The 18,919-nt window shown below is 38.5% G+C and overlaps 2 protein-coding genes across 4 annotated transcripts in view; one reads left to right on the top strand and one right to left on the bottom strand.

Moving 5' to 3' along the window:
- aimp1a (aminoacyl tRNA synthetase complex interacting multifunctional protein 1a) overlaps positions 1–12,990 on the bottom strand; it is a 21,623-nt gene extending 8,633 nt beyond the window's left edge. The window contains exons 1-4 of the mRNA XM_005940011.3: positions 12,807–12,990; positions 4,336–4,463; positions 3,572–3,685; positions 1,760–1,927 (exon numbers count right to left, since the gene is read on the bottom strand). Of these exons, the coding sequence (XP_005940073.1) occupies positions 1,760–1,927; positions 3,572–3,685; positions 4,336–4,463; positions 12,807–12,808 (412 nt within the window). The 5' untranslated portion in view covers positions 12,809–12,990. The remainder of the gene's footprint in view (positions 1–1,759; positions 1,928–3,571; positions 3,686–4,335; positions 4,464–12,806) is intronic.
- Positions 12,991–13,205: 215 nt separating this feature from the next.
- The window catches only part of tbck (TBC1 domain containing kinase), a 63,339-nt gene continuing 57,625 nt past the window's right edge, over positions 13,206–18,919 (top strand). Inside the window, exons 1-10 of one of the 3 annotated variants that reach the window (XM_005940009.3) lie at positions 13,206–13,357; positions 13,683–13,886; positions 14,991–15,063; positions 15,261–15,375; positions 15,487–15,560; positions 16,125–16,266; positions 16,347–16,407; positions 16,505–16,566; positions 18,028–18,089; positions 18,209–18,357. In XM_005940009.3, the coding sequence (XP_005940071.1) occupies positions 13,694–13,886; positions 14,991–15,063; positions 15,261–15,375; positions 15,487–15,560; positions 16,125–16,266; positions 16,347–16,407; positions 16,505–16,566; positions 18,028–18,089; positions 18,209–18,357 (931 nt within the window). In that variant the 5' untranslated portion in view covers positions 13,206–13,357; positions 13,683–13,693. Of the gene's footprint in view, positions 13,358–13,682; positions 13,887–14,990; positions 15,064–15,260; positions 15,376–15,486; positions 15,561–16,124; positions 16,267–16,346; positions 16,408–16,504; positions 16,567–18,027; positions 18,090–18,208; positions 18,358–18,919 lie in introns of those variants that run through there. The other 2 variants (XM_005940010.3, XM_042227702.1) reach the window with 2 other exon arrangements.

Raw genomic sequence — 18,919 nt, forward strand, 5'->3', positions numbered from 1 at the left:
ATAATTCTGCACTCCCTGTAGTTTAAAACTACAACAGATAACTGTAGGCTGAAATCATTTTGTTTCTATGTGCAAAGTGAAATAATGTAAGCATCCAAAATAAAACCAAGATGTTTGGAAAAGCTGTGTTGCAAATTCCTTTACTTCGGAAATAATTTTGGGGAGGGGATATTTTTCACATACTTGCAGGATTACAGAGGACATATTTTGACCTACTGACAATATCAATACCCAAGTTTGGTTTACGAAAAGTGCCACTGAATGCTACTTTCTAGAGGTCAAGCAGCTTTCCTTCACAGTGCTGTGATGAAATCATCTCAGTCTTCTATCATTCCTCAAAGGCCAAACTAGCTCTAAAGCATTGAAATTGCAACCTGCATTTAATTTAAATTCATCGCTTTTACACCATGTTATTGTTTCTCTACTGTGATGACAGGACAGTCATGTAACATTACTTAAACTCCTCCAAAGCTGCACATGAGCTTATATAGTTTAGCTAGTGATAAGTGTTTGAATGAAGTAAAGACCAAGTCACCATTTTTATGAACAGTTCTGGATGTGAGAAAAGCCAGAAGCTCCAATGAATTTGTCAGTGTCTTTTTAAATAGTAACCTCATAAACAAACCCAGAGCTGACTCTTGCCTGTGTGTATGCTGCAGCCCTTGCAATTAGGTCAAACAAGATTTCCTGAAACAAGAATAAATATTTGTTTTACTGTTAATTAATCCAGGTTTATGGCATGGATTTTCTTGTTTTGTACTGTAAACTTGTCATAAACGTAAAACAGTTTAACTTCATAATAAATTACACAAATGATGCACATCAATGAAACATTAACATTAAATTACGCTCAAATTAGATGCACATCAATGAAACATTAACATTAAATTACGCTCAAATTAGATCCAATTAGCTGTGACATTGCACAAAGACGACTTGTCATATATGTGGTTTACAAATTCCAAACAAATCAAACGTCACTGGATATTGTCCTGCGGAGCCTGAAATCTTGGATCCATTAACAGGCTGTGGCGATGAGGCAGCCATGGAACAGGTGGTAGAGTGGGTTGTCCACTAATGGGAGTGATCCCAGACCCAACTACGTAATAAAAGTCCTTTGACAAGTTGGTTTGCATCCAGTTGTACCTGACGTGTCAGTGTGTGCATGAATGGGCCAGTAAGGAACATACTGTAAAGTGCTTTGTGGAACCATTAAGGCATAAAAACAGACCACATGTGCAGATAATTCTCATTTTCACTTGATATTAGACATTTACATAGAGAAAGATGTTTGTTGGTTACCAGGTTTGCCTCGCGGCCAAAAGGTCCTAGGTTCAAATCCCACCTGAGGCCTTTCTATGTGGTGTTTTTATGTTCTACCTGTGCTTGCGTGGGTTCTCGCCAGGTACTCCAGCTTCCTCCCACAGTCCAAACACTTATGCATGGCGTAAGGTTAAATGGTGATTACAAATTGGCCATAGATTTGAATATGAGGGTGAACAATATGAGGGTCTTTTATATGATCAGTCTTTCTATGTTAGCCCTGGGATAGACTAGTGATCTGTACAGGTGTACCTGGCTTTTCGCCCTATGACAGCTGGTATAGGTTCCAGCCCCTGAATTAGACATGTGAAAGAAAATGGATGGATGGGTGGAGGTGGGCTGCAAAGCAGCTTGCACATGTCCAGCAACTGCAGATGAGCTAAAGCAACTTAAATAGTTGAGCCAGCTTGACATCTGCTGATCTTTTTCCTTTTACCTTTTTTCTCAGGCTTCTTCTTTTTAGCCTCATCTTTAGGAGAGATGTCCTTGACGGCAGCAACAGATGGTGCTGAACCAGAAGGCGCTGGACCAGAGGGTTTAGGAGGAGTGGGCTTTGAATTGCACTCGACAGTGGTGGCACTTGATGGCATGGGAACATCAAGCACTACAGAAAGAACAGATGCAAAATATTAGTAAAATGTACATGATTAATAATTGACTCATTTTTTCTGTGGCTGATCTGAACGCACTCCATGTTTCCCAAATCCGATGTGAATGAATGAACGAACACAAAGCTGCACTGGAATATTCAAACTTCACATACACAACTTCTTGGTTGACCCTTTTCATGCACAGAGCTGGTTGCAGCAACATAATATGATGAAATGATATAGGGGGGGTGCTTTATTTACACACCCAGTGGGAGGATTGCTCTCCTGATGCAAACTGTTTTGATGGGAAAATCACAGTGTCCAAGTTGATGGAAACAAGGAAAAGGAACCATAAAGCGGGGAACAATGTCCGACAATAACTCTGTAGGAACAAGTAACCCCTCATTTCAGGCGCCTGATGTTTGAATTCCTACAAAATCCAGTGTCTATGTCTGACAAACATCGGTCTGCAGGCACACCACCGTCACCATAATGCTTTTAATTACCTTAATTCTATGTTGGGACCTGAGATCAGGACCTTTCCGGTTTACCTTGGAATTACAGGCAACAACCTCTAAAACTCTTAACATTCCCATTAAGTTTCCTCTCGAGGTTTTTTCCACATTTAAACCAATTTTCCCTTTCTCTATCAAAATATTACATAAGATACAATCCCTGAGTGAAATATCAATACCAAGAAAAAAAATGTGTGCGCGATTACCTGAAATGTAACCTTTCTAGACGCCTTGGTATTTATCTGCATATCATTCACATTTCATGATAAATTTTAGAAATCTGGTTTTCAGGCTGACATTTATTTTTCTGCAATATGCTGAGTTTATCATTGAAATCCTTCTTCACATGAGCATTTTCAATCAATTCATCAGGATTGAACACGTTCTTCCTTTGGTCATTCCTAACCTCTTCACTGAGCTTCATTAAAGTTAGCTTGGTAGATTTTGTGTAATCTCGTTGACAGAACAAAACAAACAGACAAAAGGCACTGAAAACATAACTCCGCTGCAGGCAGATATCCAAAGCTGAGGAATTTCTTTGACTTTCAATAACCTTTATATTTATCCACGTTTTGATTGAGCCATTTTCAGTCACCTTAAAGCCATCGACAAGAAACCCCAAAGCTAAACATCACAATCATATATACTGTGTGGAAAAACATTGTCTTGAGTTTATTGGAACACATTCTTTCGACTCTCCAAAACATATCCAGCTTTTTGAGCAAGGATAAATTACTTATTTCTTCCAGCCCTCTTTTATTCCTGCATCTTTTTTCTGGAAAGCATTAAATGGCCTCAGCTGTTTACCTCTCAATGTCAATATATGTCATAAGTGCAATGGCTGACACACATGTTATTCCCACAATATAACGGGGAATTTTTGAAGCAGTATGGTTGTTTTATACCCCCCCCCCAAAAAAAAAAGAGCTGGTTATAATAGGCTAAGGCGAGAATGCACAAGATGTTATCATTGATAGCACAAACCAAGCAAACGCTCTAATGAGCAACAACTAACATCAAATGGTCAGGCGGTGCTCACAATTGCTTCAAAAACTAGATATAAAGGATAACAACATCAATCTTTTTGAAGACAAACATTTAATCTGTGATGGAAGCCTTGCCGGGAACAAAAAGTCAACATACCTCCTCTTCTCTTTTCTTTCTCCAGCAGCTGCTTTTTAAGTTCCTCTATGTCGTTCTTTAATTTGGCATTTTCCACCATCAGTTTCTTCTCCTCTCTGACGCTGGCCTGGAGAACTGCAGTAAATTCTTGTTACTAGTCAGCACACAATTGAATGTAAAATCCCCACAAAATTAACATAGAGTTTCACAGTTTTGAGACTGTACATTTATGGCAAACCTTATAAATAAATGCAGCACCTATGAGTTAACAGAAGAGAAAAAATGTAATGCTCATTCGACGTTTCTTGTAAACATCTGCATCCACCCAAAACGTTGTTTATTTCATGAGAATAACAAAGGAGAAATGCAAAAAAGAAATGCAACATTTTATTATTTATTACAGGTTAATGGCACTGGAGTGGCATGTGCAGGGACTTTTTGCATGTAGCCAATCTAAACAAATTAGAAAATCAAACAAACTTCATTATCAACCAGTATGCAAAAATTTACCACCCCAAATACTGGTATTAGCATTTAGGCATGGCAGTGCCCAATGTTTTTGTTTGCCCAGAACATCATTGTTGGAGAGGCTAAATGTGGAAATATATTTCCCTAAAAAGCTGAAACTATTTAAAAGCTTTTTTTATTTATTTATTTTTTTTTATTGCAAGTACGTGTAATAAATAACGGAAAAACTGAATGTAAAACAAACATAAACATAAATCCTTACATACGTAAAGTAGCTGAGAAATTTCTTTAAACAAAAGTGTATGAGCGTATCTTACTGGCTTTCTCCTTCAGTAGCTGGACTTGCTGTTTGAGGTACTCAATGAGCTGATCGGCCTCAGCTGCCCGCTGCTCCAGCCTCAACAAAGGGTTGTGACTCATTTTGATCAATGAGCGGACTAAAAACCTAAAACAAAAACAAAACAACAAGAATACAGTCAAAAACACAAATGCAATATGACGACTTCTGGTGAATACTGAGGGCAGCCAGCATCCTGAGATTGCTGTAATTCAATATTATACATGTTAGCTCTGCAGGAAGTGATTAACAAACGGTTCTTATATTGCTCTTTTCTACTCTGAGCACTCAAAGGACTTTATAAAACTTGACTTATTCACCCCTTCACACCAATTCATACAAGCAAAATTTTCTGTGCTTTTTCTACCCAAGTGTTTTCACTTGGGTTCAGACTGCATGGACGCACTGCTGAGTAACTTAGGGTCAAGTACCTCAACCTTTTGGCTACTACACATTACTCCTTTATTTTTTAAGGGGTTGCTACAGCAGCTGGATCCTCAAATTTGATGTGGGCCAGATTTTATGTTGGATGCCTTTCCTGAGTCAACCCTCCCTTTTATCCAGGCTTGAAACCAACTCTGTGAGTACACTAGCTTGAGACACCCCGAGGCTGGGTTTCTGCCTCCTTCTGGTCTAAAATCAGGGGTCTTTTGCATGTTCGGCAGATGTGTTAACCACTCCAACATTGTTCACACTATAAAAGTTAGTGGGTCAAAGTAAGAATACAGGTATATCACGGTGTACTCACAACACTGTGACTGAGCACATTTGACTCCTAAATTCCAGTTTGTTTGACAAGTGTAACTTGGCCCTGAGACGCATGTAGTGTCCTGCTAGCCATACCCATAAGGACAGGACAGGACAGCGTGCCACTACTTCCAAAAACTGCTTTAATTAGGCTGCAAAATGTCATAAAATAATGGATCTCACTGCGTTGTGCAAGTGCAATTCTCAAAAGCATAAATGTATGAAAGAGGGAAGAGTTTGCACACCTATAGTTCATTTACTCTGCTCTCAATCAGTTGATATATTTGTACACTTAACTGTTTTAAGTGCCTTGGTTTCTTTTCACAAAGAAGAAACTGCAAGTAAACTCAAAGAAAACCAATTTTCCTGCATTTCTACAAACCACATAAGGTTGTTCAGCCCACTTATTGACAACACTGGGACAGGGCAAAAAACTTTAATTGTATAGCACTTTTCAAAACAAATAAGCGGTTTATGGTACTTTGCTGCATCTCCCAATGGTTAATGGACTGATTCTTACATAGCACCCCCACTCCAAGTGCTTTACACGACATGTCTCATTTACCCATTCAGGAACACATTCACACACATTTAAACGCCAGTGAATGCACCGTGCAAGAAAACTCTGGGCAAACTGGAGCAGCCAGAGATTGAACCATCAACCTTGCAATAAGTAAATCACCTGCTCCAACTCCTGAGTCACAGCCACCCCAAATGCAAAGCATACATAGTTATGGAAAGGCGTTTAGCTCAAGTCTGTAACATACACCTGGTAGTTGGTTTGGCTTAAGGTTGAATCACAATTTCATCTTAAATGAACCACTCTGGAGTTTGTTTGGAACTCAGCTAAGACCACTTCGCCCAAAAAGTCTGGGGATATTGCTTTGGTCCGATTGCAAATATAGAGTGCACCTTACAAAATATGAACTGCACAAAGGAGAAAAACAAACCAGAGCTCAATTTAAAGGTACTGAACAGGAGTATGTATGGAGTATGAAAACAAACAAAGATAAACTGAAGTGCAATCAGGCACAGATTAATGGCAAATATAGCACAAGCCAGTATTGGAGTGGTACAAGGGGACATTGATGCTTAGGCAGGGAGCAAATCAAAAGTGTCTAGTGTGAGTACACCCTTAAAGTAGTAGTAGTACCATGCTAAACATCAACAAAGACCTGTTTGAATTACTGGTTTGCTTTCCAGTACAACTTTACCGCAAACTACAGCTTCCAAAATGACCACAGAGTTAAGTCAACAGGTCTCAGACAGTCTCAACAAAAACAGAACATTGCAATTTCAAAGGTGGTTTGTGCCGCAGATCTTCTGCGCAGGACAAAAGGGCACTCCATTGTACTTTCTGTGTAATAATATAATGCTGTGGCAGAGTTAGAACATGTTTATTAATAATTATAAATAATGCATAAATCTTATATAATGTGCTGATAGCAATATGTCAAAAAGAACAATCACTTTCACATGTTTTCTATAAAGTACAGCGTCACTGAGTATAAACCAAGTCCTAATGTGATTTTGATGGGCTTTTTACTCTGTTGTCTAGAGTGTCAGTCTTTGAGCTCTATCCACAAGGTATGCTGACCGAGAGAGAGAAACAAGTAATAAATACTTGACACGTTCCAAGCCAGACTGGATAAAATGATACTAAGCTTGTTTATCCTAATGTTCCTTTATAATGTTGCGCTTGGCAAATTACTTCTTGAGGAAAGAGGAAAAGAAGGATTTTTACAAGGCTGAGGCATGAAGAAGAAAACGTCTTACACATATTACAGGGAGGCACTGGAAAACAACAGCTGGCCCAGGATGAAAACAAAATGTTGGGGGATGAGGAAATTAGAAACACTAAAAAGCTGGAGTTGATAAAATCAAGGATCAAAGCGTTGTTTTTTTGAGAAACTGAATTGATTTAAACAGGACCAGTGGTAGAGTAATAACAAGAGCCACAAAAAGGCAGATCTCATTTGGATAACCTCTGAAAATGTATCCTGAGGCAGAGGTACCGCATGCAGCATCAAGGCGCTGGAGCGACGGATATTACACTGAAATGCGTTATCGATTTAGAAAAAAAAAACAAAAAAGAAAAAGAGTGAAGTGAGCTATTACCTGCAACGCAGTCTCACTTATCCACCTGACATAATTACAAAAGCTTCAATTCTCCTTCTGTTTCGCAAATACATGTATTTAACAAGTTACAAGCACTTCCAGCTATGTGCACTTGTATCTTATTAAAGATGCACATATTGCTTGTACACCCACTCTTAAATGAAAATATCAAAGCTATTACTGCACAGACACAGGCAGCACAGGCGGTTTGAATCACATATGTAAATCTATCATTTAACCACCATTTTTCTGTGGTATGGTGTTGGTGTGTGAGCACACCAGTATGGATACAAACATTTCCTCTTTTCATGGTTCATTCCCACAGTTGAAATTGACTGTGGGAGGATACTTCCTTACCTGTCTGCCAACCTGAACATTGTGATTAAAAGAAGAGTGCAGTGTGGCAGCACCATCTGAAGGAACTGGAAGGCCCTACAGATTTTAGAATAAAAGACACCATGAAGATGTAAAACTCTTTAGCACCAGATGCAGCTACTGGTTATGAAGACAAATGCAATCATCTTCCTCATATTTGCCCTAAATAGTGATTTCTATGTATTTTTTTAAACACAAAAAATCTCGGCAATAATTGTATTGTGAGAAAGTTTGAAATGAATTTTGCCCAGAAGAAGAGATCAACTGAAAGCATGGCAATACAGAAATACTAAGGCTTTCCACTATTGTCAATGCTTCAATCATTGTATATTATATCAGATTAGGGCTGCACAATTAGTCGTTAGAAAAATCACGATCTCAATTCATACTTATGTGCGTTCTCATTTCCAAGTGACAACGATCTAAAAAAAAAAAAAGATGACAATTGTACCGCATTTTGATCCGGGACATAAGCTGCATGAAAACAAGCGCTCACTCTTCCTGCTCAACAAATGACAAAGGCGGAGTCTTATACCACGTGATACAGAAGTCAGCTGGCATGGAAAAAACAACGGAGAGCACCTGAGAGATGAGGAAGCTGTAAAGGCCAAGAAAGTGACAGGAGAAAATCCGTCCCATCAACACTGTTCAAAACGAGGGATTTAGGAAAATGATCAACACCCTAGACAAACGCTACACAGTGCCGTCCTGCAACTATTTTCTATTGTTGCACTACCTGCTCTATACACGCAGTGTCGAGCAACGGTGGAGACGGAATTACAAGCAGTACAACATTTTGCGGCAACGACAAAATGTGAGACATTTGTTGTTTTTATGTTTATTTATTGTTTTTATGTTTATTTATTGTTTTTATGTTCAGTCTCAACTGTTACGAAGTTGATGTGCAGTTAATAAGTGCAATAAATATTTATACTGGAAAAGAAAATCGTGATCTCAATTCTAAGCCAAAAAATCGTGATTCTCATTTTATGCAAAATCGTGCAGCCCTATAGCAGATTATGCATTTTCAAATATACATTTTGTCAAAAGCTTTACACCTTATGAGATAATTAAAAAAGACTGACTGATTAACTGATTACATAAAGAAAATTAAAATTCTGTGTATTCTCTCACACTATTGGTTTTTAAATCAATGCAGATCCATTGGTCCCCATTTACTAACAATGGGTACACAAAAATCTGTACATAAATCATTCGTACGAGTGTTTATGTTAATTTCATCATTCCCCTGCGTATGTGATATGAATCTATTTGGATACAACATCAATCAGACAATACGTGTACTATGTTTACTTTCTTGGTATTATGCCAAATATGATATTGTGTTCTTGTAGTGTGCTAGTCTTTTTTTTATATCATATTTGATGCCCAAACTTTTTCTCACTTAAGCCACACTGAGTGCTGCAATATTCAGAAGCTCCATTATTTCAGCCTGAGTTTCTTAAATCTGACTTTTTCCTGCCTTATAGGTGCAGGTTTCTATCTTGCAATATCATGACCAGTTTCTCCACTATACCTGGAGGCAAACAACTTTCCTTATATAGAGTAATCGAGGTGTGGCAGTATGCAGATGATATGCAGATTGCACAAACCTGTCAGTTTAGAATGAATCTCATTTACTAAAATATGGACAAATTTGATGGTTTATTCCAGAACAGCATTTTCTTTTATATTGGATGATTTTATGAAAATGTCCCTTTAAAAGAAAGATCTGAGACAGTGGGTGATGTTGAGTTGTCCCTCAGATATACTCATTTCTAATCTTTCCCTTTATAAAAAATAATAATAATGTATAGTTTATATACATTATTATTATTATCATAATAAAGGACATGATTAGAAATATATACGCTCATTTCTAATGGTGCCCTTTATCACCCCTTCCTGACTCAACCCTTTCCAATTATCTGAGCTTGGGACTGGCACTAGGAGTACACTAAGTGGCTTTTATTGTGGCATGGCTAAGATATGATGTCCACAGTAATGTAAATTCTCCACGCACTGCAGCTGGAAGGGCAGAGCAAACCAATCTGGACATTTGTCTTCTCACAGACCATTGCTCTAAGCAGTGGAAATAAAAAAAAAAAAAAATTTACGAGTTGCTGTTTATGTGTGGAAACGGTTAAAGTTATCTTGGAAAAAAAAAAAAGTATGCCATACCAATCTAGGCTGGCAGAAGTAACACAAAAGCGCTCCAACTTTAAGCTACTTTAAGCGACTTTTTAAAAACTCTAACTTAGAAACCAGAGTCACCCAAAACTGCTCTTCTGACATTGCAAATGCCCTAACACTACATTTCACGATGCATCAGTGCATCACAAGTTGGAGCAACATTCGCAGAAAAGTTTAAAGATAAACTTTTGCACCACTAGAAACATTCTGGCACAGAACTGCTTCTCTGGACACTGACAATCACATTGTTAGAAAAGATATAATGGAGGTCGTCTATATATTGTGAGTGCATCATGCTCCCTGGTGTCATCTGATTAGGCTGTATTTCCACCATGGATGTATTAAGTTGAACAGGCCTAAGCGATAAAAGGATAAAAATAGAAAATTGTGAAATAACTTTTCTCAATAGCAATATGGGACATGGTCAATAAATAGTCAACAGAACTCATTCTATAATTTGACAGACGACGCAAAAAGCCAATGCCAGTGAGAACAGCAATGGTGTGGCTGGAATAGAGTTAGAGCGATGTCATATTAGGAGAAGCTCCTCGCAGCAGCACATGTAATGTTTAGGCTACTGGAGTTGTGCACACCAGTATGTTAGGAGTGTGAAAAAGAAATTATGGTCCAGCAGTGTTACTACGTTGGCAGTCCGTATGCAGCTACGGGCTGTTCATTTACCTGCAGAGAGCATCTGTTGTCAAATGGTGCAGTGTCGAAAATATGTGGTACAACTAGTCTATAGCCTGCTCTTGTTCGTGTTGTTGGTCCTTGAGCCAGAGCTGAAGACAAACAGAGTGTTAAAGACAATGAAAAATGTCCACTCCAGCCACTGTCTTTAGTTTTCATGCTGTCTTAGACAGTGTCACTCCCTCGCCTGTTCCTGCAGACTTGTCAACCACTCAGCATTCAATTGACGGCACTGAGCACATTTGCATTGGTTGAAAGCCCTTCTCTACTGGCTTTCCGTAAGAAAATATGTACACAAACGGACATAATCGCAGCACCATAAATTAAGCATGAGGGAGATAACATTAAGGAAAACTCGAGTGACAACCCAATGGACACAGCCAGAGGTTCAAAGCATTTTGTATTTTGCACAACTCTGTTGCTTGTGAAGCTTGCACACAAGAATTTCACTCACATGTGCTGTGCCAATGTACCTGCACATGTGATGTGACAATAAAAGTGATTTGATTTGATTTGAAAGCAAGACGACATGGCTAAAATGTCAAAGTAACTTGATAGTGTGGAGATATTTTGGCCATTAAAAGTCTGAAAAAGAAGCAGAACTGGGTGCACTGCAAACTGTGTCAAAACCATGCTCCCACAAAGGCAGATAACGCCATGACAAGACATGATGTCAGTAAGGATATTTAAAAACATCAGATTTAAGCAGCTAACTGGGTCCAACGTCCAAATTCATGGACATAACATCTCTTTCAAGCGACACTTTCCCAGCTGTACATAGAGTGTAGAGAGACAACGGTGTCATATTTCACTACCACATCAAATTTGTAGTTAAGTCACATATCTGATCCATGCATGAGCCTCACTTCCCACTTCATTGGGACACTACTGCAATCCTTTGTGGGAGACAAAGTGGATTACAACAGAGTGAATATGTCTTTTGTTATGTTTTCTTTTGTTTATATTTAAAAGTTTGTTAAATTTTACATATTTACACATTAATATACAACTGATATGAAAAAAATGATAGTTATAAGATATTTTTCTGTATCATACAGGCCTAAATGAGAACTGGATACCAGAGACAACACAGTTCACGGTTCTTAAACTTGAATAAAAGTTGCTCAGTGATCCAAAAAGGCATCCAAGCTTCCTCCATGAGGTACCCAGATGTTCTCCACATTTCTGTAATTTTGGCTCATAGAGCATGCGCGTTGGGGTCCCACTGAGCTGAGCACGTAACAAAGATTTCTGCCAGCTTAATTCCCAGTGGCTAGACCCAGATACAAATGAATATGAATAATAACAGAAAACATATGGGGGTTCTAGACTTTCCAATTCTTAATTGACTAAATGGCTTAAATTCTGGGGAAAATGTGTCTTTGGGCCAGCGTACATCAGGTGATAAATGTATTTGTTGTAATACCCCAGTTTCATGACTACAACAATGTGTTAAATTTGCCCTCGAGAACATTCACAGATGCACATTTTAAACCTTTCACATAAAAGAAAAGTATGCATGAAAGTATGTGAACAATGACAGTTATCCTGCAGCAGTTGTCTAAGCATGGGTATGATAAAGGCCGGCAAACTGTGATAGGCTAAGAGTAAATTTAGCTCACATTAATATTCAAGAATTACAAAACCAATCAAAATCAAGACCATTACATTGTAACATGATCATAAACTAATCCTGTATTGCTTTGGTTTTGTTACTATTAATATGCTACAGAAAATAACGATGTAATACAAGCAATGATCTGAATTTCAAAAGTCCCATATATCTCAAATGTCCCATACATTTAAGGGTTTAATATGATAACTCAAAAATTATTTTTCTTATTGTGAAGATTTTTTTAATCCCACTATTTGTATGTATGTATGTATGTATGTATGTATGTATGTATGTATGTATGTATGTATGTATGGTTAAATTCACTTTACAGATTTAAGAAAAAGGTAAAATAATGAAAATAAAACCATGGCTGCCGTGTTAGAACAGTAAAGGTCACCAGCATTACAACAAAATGAAAATGTTAAAACACTTTGGTGTGTTTATTCCTATATTTGGATTAACTGTGTATTCGTGACAGCTCACTATTGTGCGCTTAACATGAGCTAACGTTGCATCAGTTAGGAGGTAAGCTACAATATTAGCCGGTTCAGCTCCAGTTTTCTCGACCAACTTGGGAATAAACTCCACTTTAGGCTAGCTCTCGTGTAGTTAAGCTACTTAGTATAAGCGCGGGTTAGACATCATTGACAATAAAAAATACAACAATGGTGGGTTGAAACAGAAAATATAGCACAGAGCCTTTTTAAACTTACATGAACTCTGAGCGGCAGCAAACCCAGCACGATTTCAACTGGGGAGCGTGACAGCTGCTATCCCTCCTTGCTAACGGAGCTAGCAAACAGGCAGCCGCAGATTCGCCAGTTCAGGCCCCACTGTGTAGATCGCAGCAGCATACGGATAGGAAGCAGGTGCAGGTAGCCGTTTGCTGTCGCTAGCCATATGTTCTATGGCTCGGACATTAGGGAAGCCTTAAAGTTGTCTCGGCAATTGCCTGTGTATAATTAACAGATTAAAAAAAATAGACCACAAACAGGAAAAGTACATATAAAACTACTCTTCAGTGATTTTCCTGTCTTTTTTTTTTCATTGATGAAATTTTAACACCGTTGTCTCGCTCGTGCAAAGTATTGTCTGTGCGCACCCCCCCCCCCCGTCGCACGAAATAAACGTCGTCGATCACGTTCGCTCAGCTGTTTTCATCGCGTCGCAGAAACAGGAAAAATAATTCATTTCAATAATAATTTCAGGTTACTCGTTTACATGGTTATGCAGCTTCGTCTTTAGAGAGGACGCATTTTTTGAGGTAATGCATACTAAACGACGGCTCCACATCTGACATAACAGCTATTTTCATAACTTCATACATTCAGTAGCATCGTTGCCCTCTCGCACTCTGTCTTTTGCTTCCGAAACGATGTTTCTGTTAACTAACTGGTGTAAGTGTGTTGCAATAACAAAGTCAGTGTTAACCCTTTTGCTCCAATCATGGGCTTTACCTCAGTTTTGTGTTGAATTACATTAAGGGTGAAGTTGGATAATATACCACATCACCGTATTGATTAATGTTTCTTTCATTCATGTTTTACGCATAATTTCCCCTTGCTGTTTCCCTTTATCTGTTTTTCAAGCCAGTGGCACAATGCGCTCCCTTAAAGACGCCCAGCTAGGAGCCTTTACCTTCTTTGCCTCAGCTCTTCCACATGATGTCTGTGGAAGCAATGGACTCCCTCTGACTCCCAACTCCATCAAAATCCTGGGACGTTTCCAAATTCTCAAAACCATCACTCACCCCAGACTCTGCCAGTATGTGGACATTTCCAGAGGGAAGCACGGTATGGCTTTCTGTCTTGTCTCTTGTAGTGCTAAAATAAAAATGTGTAACCTGTCATCACATTTCATATTAAGCACTTTAACAACTTATCTAAATTGAAGCTATTAATTTGGGCTTTCAGTACAGAACTTACTAAAGTGGTGACACATAACATGTTTAATGGCACGCTTGTGTTGGATACATGTTTGCTATGATTTATGGATTTTGGGAATACCTATAAAGCACATGACTCTGCTGTAATCAAAGGGGTTCAAAGTGTGCCAAGGAAATATAACCCACACCAGCACCAATACACCAGCCAGGCAGAACTGTTGATACAAGGCAGGATGGATCCATGCTTTCATGTTGTTTATGTCAGATTTTGAGCCTGCCATCTGAAGGTTGAGACTCATCAGATCAGGCAGCGTTTTTCCAGTTTTCTTGTTTCCAGTTTTGCTTATCCTGTGCAAACTGTAGCCTGTTTCCTGTTCTTTGCTGACAGGATTAGCACCTGGTGTTTTCTGCTGCTGTAAGCCCATCTGCTTCAAGGTTCCACATGTTGCATATTCAGCGATGCTCCAAGTCATTATTAGAGTTTTGTTCTCTGACTTCTGACATCAACAAAGAATTTTCTCCCAGAGAATTGCCACTCACTCAAACCAGCCCATCTGGCACCAACAACCATTGTCATGTTCAAAGTCACTGAGGTCACCTTTCTACCCCATTCTGACGCTCAGTTTGAACTTCAGTAGATTGGCTTGATGCTTAAATGTGTTGATTTGCTGCTATGTGATTTTTCTAATTAGTTGTACCTAACAAAGTGGCCACTGAATGTATATCTATGTATTTACAAGTGGGAAACATGACATGTACTACATAGTATGTCATTAAGGAGTCCTTCAAATACCATCCTTACATAATGGTTGTGAACATTTGGAAAATACAAATCCAGAAGTTTTTTGTTTTTCTTTCTGAAATTTGCCTTTCCGACAGCAAAAGTCTTGAATGTATTTGTATCTCAACCTTTTATCCTTCTTGCTAGATTTCGAATTAGTCCAGGTGTATTATCAATAGTGACCCTATTGCTGGTTTTAATAATCATTATCTTTTTTTTCTTGCTCTTCAGAACGGCTGATCGTTGTTGCTGAACACTATGAGAACTGTTTAAGCATTTTCCAAAAACCAGAAAACGCACCCAGGTAAAACAACCAAAACTAACCAGACAGCAATACACAAAAAATGTGAATGTGACTGATGCGAATGATTCATTGTTATTTTACCTTTCTTTACTTTCACTTTTGAACAGTTCCCTTTAAACCTTATTGTTCATAAGGTTTTTTATGTGATGTACACTTTTCAGCGCATTAACAATAAAAAAGGTTTCTGTTTGTGCTAGTGCAGAAAAGGTGCTGCAAATAGCCTATGAGGTTCTTGAAGGCCTGGAGTTTATGAACAAAAATGGTTTGGTGCACCGAGCCCTCGGCCCAAACAATGTCCTCATGGACTGCAAGGTACCGTTTCTATCAAAGTCATCAGGTTTATGCTAGCCTGAGTTACTGTCTAGTTTTAAAGAAATTGGAAAAAAAAGGTCTTGCACTCTAATGTCGAGCTTGTCTTTGCAGGGGAACGTCAAGCTGGCAAAGTTCGGCCTTTATCACATGACTGATCACGGGGCAGATGTGGATTTTCCCATTGGGTATGTCCTTTTCTTCTCTTTTTTTCCTTCAGTTAGCTCAGTGGAAAGGGTCAAGTCTTCACGCATATCTGGTTTCTGTTACTCAACAAAAAACAGGCAATTGACCGTAAAAATGATGCATAATTGGCTCATATCCTTTTTCACAGAAACCAGCTTTTAGGGCATCCTGATTAAGGAACTGTAACAGATCTTTGGGCTTTGATCACAATCCAAAGGTCTTCATGTTCTACCAAGTATCTGTGTAATATCCTTTTGCAGACTGAGAAGAGAAATGATGGCACATTCCTGTGACTTTCATGAAACATTTGGCGTTGAAAGTTCAATAAATGCAACTGACAAACAGCTTTCGCTTTGAGGAACAGCTGTTTGGACATCATTTATTAACAAGAACAATAACAACACTTTACATAGAGTAATAATGAAGATGTCATATTAGATATAAAACAGAAATTCAGCAAATGCCCTGTGGGGTTTAAAGCCTTAATTAACTTGCTGTTTATAATTTGTCTTATTCTGAGGCTTATAAAAGTGCAATACTTATCTGCTCTGTCATTTTTGCCTCAGGTACCCATCATACCTTGCTCCAGAGGTGATCGCTCAGGGCTCCTTCCACCCCAGTGACCCTTCCCGTGATGAAGCTCCTCTGCCCTCGGGACCAAAGTCTGATGTCTGGTCGCTCGGCATTTTGCTCTTTGAATTGTGTGCGGTAAGAATTCTTAATAAACATTCATGCAAGATTTTGGATTTTTGTTTAGAAATTCCATCTTAAAATCGAATCAATTGCAGGGCAGAAGACTCCTGCAGAATATTGATATAAGCGAGAGGCTGAAATTCATTTTAACCCTGGGTGAGTACAAAGGTCGTCTGGGTTATTCAGAGCACAGAAAAAATTGTGCCTCTAGTCTCGTTTAGGCTTAAGTGGCGATGTTGTTTGTCCTCCTTAGGTTGCATGGATGACATTGTCACTGTCCTTGCTGAGGAACATGGTTGCTTGGATACCATTAAGGTAAACCTAATGTCTGTTTGACCGGCAGCAATGTCATAGCTGGTGTTGTCTGTATGTGTGTGTGTGAAACCTACTATAACATAAACTCCATAAAAGACATTTTGAATGCTTTCTGTCTGTCTATGGCCAGATTTTGTCAACACATTAAAGTCACAACTATTCAAGATATACTTTCAGCGTTTGCAGATGAAATCAAAGAGAAGTTTAAATATAGGTGTGATCTGAGTACGACGTGAATAAGCCTACTTATGAATCATGCTGACAAATGTTGTGACGATAGGCAGTTAGGTTTTTGTTTTCTGATAAAAATACAGAGTCATTAAAGTTGGATTTATCATCACAGTATTATAGTCACGTGTAAAACCTACATTTATCTCTAGGTTGGCTGTGTTTTGATGTCTTTGATCTTCATGCTAATTGGATACCTAAATGTAGGTTCTGAAATCAAAACAGCATGAACCAGATTGTACATATATTCAGTCTAAAAATATTGTTGTTTACTCACCTAAATTATTTTAGTTGTTTGGGTGGTTGATTTCACTCAAATAATTATTGAATATTTTTTACATAAATGGTGGAGTTTGTGATTCAAACAAAAATATCTTATATAGGTATGTATGATGATGAATGGATATAAAAGACAAACAAAAACAGTATATACAGTATGCTTTCATCCAGCAGCAGGTATGGTGGATGTTTATGTACGGACACTATGTGACCATTCTAAGTGTTCATCAGAGTGACGGACTGTGGAAAGATACTGTACAAATGTCTGCTTGTTTAGTCGTACAGTGCTCTGTAGCGCCTACCAGAGGAGGGGCGTTAGAACAGGTTTTGTGTGGGGTGTGATGGGTCTGCAGTGATATTGCCTGTTCGTTTCCTGATTCTGGATTTGTACAAATCCTGAATTGAGGGAAAGTTAGCAGCAATGGTCTTTTCTGCAGATGTCATTATTGACGTCTTCTGCACACTCTGTGGCTTATTTAAGCACTGTCTGTTACATGCAAATCCCTAGAAGTTTTGTAACTAGTACATGCTCATGCTACGGTTTTGTTTGGCTTGTACTTAATGTCACAAAAAGTTTTTTTGAAAGGGTAGTAGATTTTATGGATTTTTAGGAGTTTATGGACAAAGAAACAAAGAAACAGAAAGAGATTTCATGCATTATTATATTTGAAAATGTGACATAATGTAAGTTGGGAAGCAGTTTCAATATGGCCAGGGCCCTTTTATGTGAAGTTTGCATGTTCTCTCAGTGCTTGTACACGTCATTATCCTGGAGTTCTGGTTTCTTCCACCATGGAAAACACTGCTAGGTTAACCAGGTTGTCTTGGCTATGGACACTCTTAAACAACTGTGCAAATGCTCACTAATATTTCTTGACTCTTATTTGGAAGCATCAATGCGGTGTGTCGGTTCCATCTATGACAGAGTTGATCATATTTGTATAATATTTACAGGAGCTGCCTGACAGTGTTCTTGAGTTATTAAGGAAGTGCTTGACCTTTCTTCCATCTAAAAGGTAAATCCAGTTTCTGTTGGATTTCATATCCTATTGCAGGTCATTAGACATTAAGTTAAAAAGAAAATCTTTTTTGGTGTCATGATAATCATGTCTTTTGACTTTCATACATAATATAGGCCAACCCCTGCAGAACTACTGCAAGACCCTGTTTTTAATAGCATCTCCTGCCACTACACACCCTTCCAGAAGCCTGTCAGCCTGTTCTCCTCATCCCTGCGCTGTGCACATCTGGTGCTCCCAGACGACATCAGTGACCTTTGCAAAGGTCTTACCCACTTACACACAAACAAATATGCAGACTTACACAGATACTGAAACACACAACAACGTCGGACATACACAAACCATATGTCGAACTACTTTCATTTGATTAAAAACCTTAAATACACTCTTAAAGCAGAACAGATTATCCAGAAATTGCTTTTATTAAGTGTTCCTTTACTAATAAAGTCGTAGCATTGTTTTATCCTCCTTTTCACATACCATACAGTCCTGTATTTAATTCCAAACTCTCTTTTCTCTTCACCACGCCAACAGCTTTCCACTGTCGAGAACATCTTGACAGTAGAAATGAGAAAGTTTTGTTTTTTCCTGCTTTCTAGTTCTGGAAGCGATTTCCTTAGATTTACGCTGTTTATTTTATTTGTTGCAGGCCAGATGAAATAATTAAAAAAAAGACTTTATTAGTGTCATTTCCTTTTCAAACAGTCACTACTTTCACCATTTCATATGTTGTAGAGCCACCTGTGCCTGTTGGGTTTTTACTCTTTTTGTGTGTGTGTGTGTGTGTGTGTGTGTGTGTGTGTGTGTGTGTGTGTGTGTGTGTG

This window comes from Haplochromis burtoni, unplaced genomic scaffold (genome assembly GCF_018398535.1).
Source record: "Haplochromis burtoni strain Fernald_Lab_line unplaced genomic scaffold, NCSU_Asbu1 Contig_277, whole genome shotgun sequence".
NCBI classification, from domain to species: domain Eukaryota; kingdom Metazoa; phylum Chordata; class Actinopteri; order Cichliformes; family Cichlidae; genus Haplochromis; species Haplochromis burtoni.